Genomic DNA, 2,730 nt, shown 5'->3' with positions numbered 1-2,730 from the left:
GTAATAAAACATTTAAGTGTCAAGTTTATTGGTGGAGCTGACATGCTGACATAAAAGTAAATTGTTTGATTTTTTTCGTTCTATTGGTCAGAATGTTTGTTTAAAAAATGATATGACAATATTTTTGTAAAGTTCTCCATCTTATCAAATTCCTGATGACCCTCTTTGCAAATTACTGACACATGCTCAACAAGTTTTGAGAGATTAAGAACTTCACAATCTAAAATTCTCATAAAAATATGAGGCATGAAGTATTTGAGATTTTTTTAAGCTTTGATTTTCAAATAATCATTATTATTTCTATATTACTCATGAGCTGTCGCTCGACTTAAGAACATTATAATTCAAGAGCTTATTAGATTATTACTGCTAAAAATAATGATATTTCCATTGTAAGTATGTTTTTTTTTTTGAAATATTTAAAAACACTTTGACAGCTTGAGATACAACTAATACCTCAATATTGTTGTTTAATTCCAGTTTAATAATCGTATTTTTAACTTTTTTGAAAGCTGGATGCTCTTTAAATTTAGAATGCATTTACGGTACTTTAAGCTACAATGTAGGAGGCAATTTGTATTCTTGTAATTTACAAAATTCTCTCAATATAAATTCGCCTAAGAATGCAGTAGTTCACTCAGCAACTGGAGCTCATGCTAGTGGTAAAAATGACAGTGATGTTGAAGGATTTTATGTGGAATCTGATAAAAAAATTGAGTATTTTCCCAAAAACCTCGAAAATATATTTTTTAATCTAAAGGTAATATGGATCCAAAATAATTATGTTAAAGAGATTCATCAATCGGATTTAAAGCCATTTCCAAAATTAGTTTATTTAAAATTTGGTTCGAATGATATTCAAGTACTTGAAGAAGGACTTTTTGATTACAATCACGACCTGAATGGAATTTATTTGCAATCAAACAATATTTTTCATATTGATGAGAATATTTTTGATAATTTGGTAACTAAGTTAACATATTTGGTTTTGTCTTCAAATCAATGTATTAATATCGGCACTCATGGTGATGCCACAAAAATCCAAGAAATTGTTAATGAAATTAAACAAAAATGTCAAGATGAAAACTACATAAAATTAAACAAAAACTTAAAAAGTCTCGAAAGTAAACTGGACAGTTTAAGTGTTGAAAGAATTTCAGTTTTTTTGAAGAACGTGGAAAGTTTGGAATCAGAATTTAGCAAATCGAAATTTTCGAATCTGACATCTTTCCGGAGAAGACTCGAAGAGCTGAGAGAGCTCGCAAATGAAACTCAAATCAAGCATACAGTAATCGTTGATGGACCAAAATCATGCATAAGTTGCTGTAATAATGAAAAATTCGTGACTATATTAAAGAACATTGGACTGGATATAAATAGTGCAACACAAATTCAAACCAATATGAGTTTAACTCAAAATCAGAAACAATTACAATTTGATGAAAAATTGCAAAACCTTGAGGAAATTATCAAAGTTTCGGCATCAATGTTCAATAAAACTTTAGAAAATGCTAATGATTTAAAAAATTTGAAAGAAGTAGTTGATACAGTGGTTAGTAAAATGGATAAAATTGAGAAGAAGCTTGATCGAATTTTAGCACTCATAAAAACTGAAGATTAAATTGAAAGGATCTAAACAAATTTCTTAGAAATATTCACAAATTCATGAGAGTAAATTGACTTAACCCAATTGTGTTACGATCAAGAATTAGGGAATAACATCTCTTCGGTTTAAAAAAAAATATTTGACAATGATTGACGCTTTAAACATTTACTTTTTACTTTATGGAAAGATCATAGATGAAGAAAAACATTACTTCCACATATTCATTCATATATATCTTTTATATATTTCGTTTCTCTCGATTCAAGCTGTCAATTACCTATTTTTCCATGACAGCTGCCTTTTATTTTGCAATAAAGTTTGAAAACCACGTACAACAATCATATTTTTTTCTTTTTCATCCCCTCTGCATCGGAATGTAACATAATAATGCTCCACATCTCAACCTACTTCTTCTTATTTTGTTCTTTACTTCCTCCACAACTTTCTGGTTCTTTTCCTCTCTTAATGGTAACACAATTTTTCAGTGTAAGTTTGTCTTTTCGACATATTTGAAAATAGAATTTTCATTGAAAAAGAAAATAAAAAGATTGTTTAAGATGAGTTTTTTCAGTGGATATTAAGATCGTATCATATAACATATTGAAAAGATGGTTGAGGCGCATTAGTCAAAAACTTAAAATATTTTAATTTAAATATCGAATTTAGAAAAAAATAGAAAAAAATTCGAAGTATCTATCAGGCACTTAGCATTCACCTCAGGAAAAAAATATTTTAAAATGTATTTCACTCGCTCGTTTTTCTCAATTGATAAACTCTTCCTTTGAAGAAAAAAAAAATAGAAAAGAGAAAACATGAAAGCGAGCAAGAAATTTGTGTCATGTAAAAATCATAAATAAATATTTCACTTGATTATTTATTATCCAATTCAAATTCAATTTTCGTTTAAAAAATTGAACTACTGTATTAATGGTCACTTGTGACCAACGAGATCGGCTTTTTTCAAAAATGCGGTAAAAATGAGTTTTTACTTTTACGAAAATTTATCATGACCACGTAAATGTGTTATAAGGTTGAAGTTTAGTTGATTGAAAAACATTTATTTGAGAGACTTTGCAATTTAAAGTTCCTTACTTTAATTGATTTTTAATACAACATCTGAGAAA

At 27.9% G+C, this 2,730-nt stretch overlaps 1 protein-coding gene across 1 annotated transcript; it reads left to right on the top strand.

Moving 5' to 3' along the window:
* The first annotated feature begins 303 nt into the window (after positions 1 to 303).
* Positions 304 to 1,944, top strand: LOC139094704 (myosin heavy chain, clone 203-like). The gene is made up of 2 exons (XM_070645846.1): positions 304 to 392; positions 481 to 1,944. Exons 1-2 carry the CDS (start codon positions 379 to 381, stop codon positions 1,619 to 1,621), a joined length of 1,155 nt encoding a protein of 384 aa, XP_070501947.1. The 5' UTR covers positions 304 to 378; the 3' UTR covers positions 1,622 to 1,944.
* The last annotated feature ends 786 nt before the right edge of the window (positions 1,945 to 2,730 follow it).

Source organism: Chironomus tepperi, unplaced genomic scaffold, assembly GCF_022539635.2.
Source record: "Chironomus tepperi strain 1889 unplaced genomic scaffold, CSIRO-AGI_Ctep_v1 contig_354, whole genome shotgun sequence".
Classification (NCBI taxonomy): Eukaryota; Metazoa; Arthropoda; class Insecta; order Diptera; family Chironomidae; genus Chironomus; species Chironomus tepperi.
The sequence above is the reverse complement of the archived record's forward strand: the minus strand, read 5'-3'. Positions and strand labels throughout refer to the sequence as shown.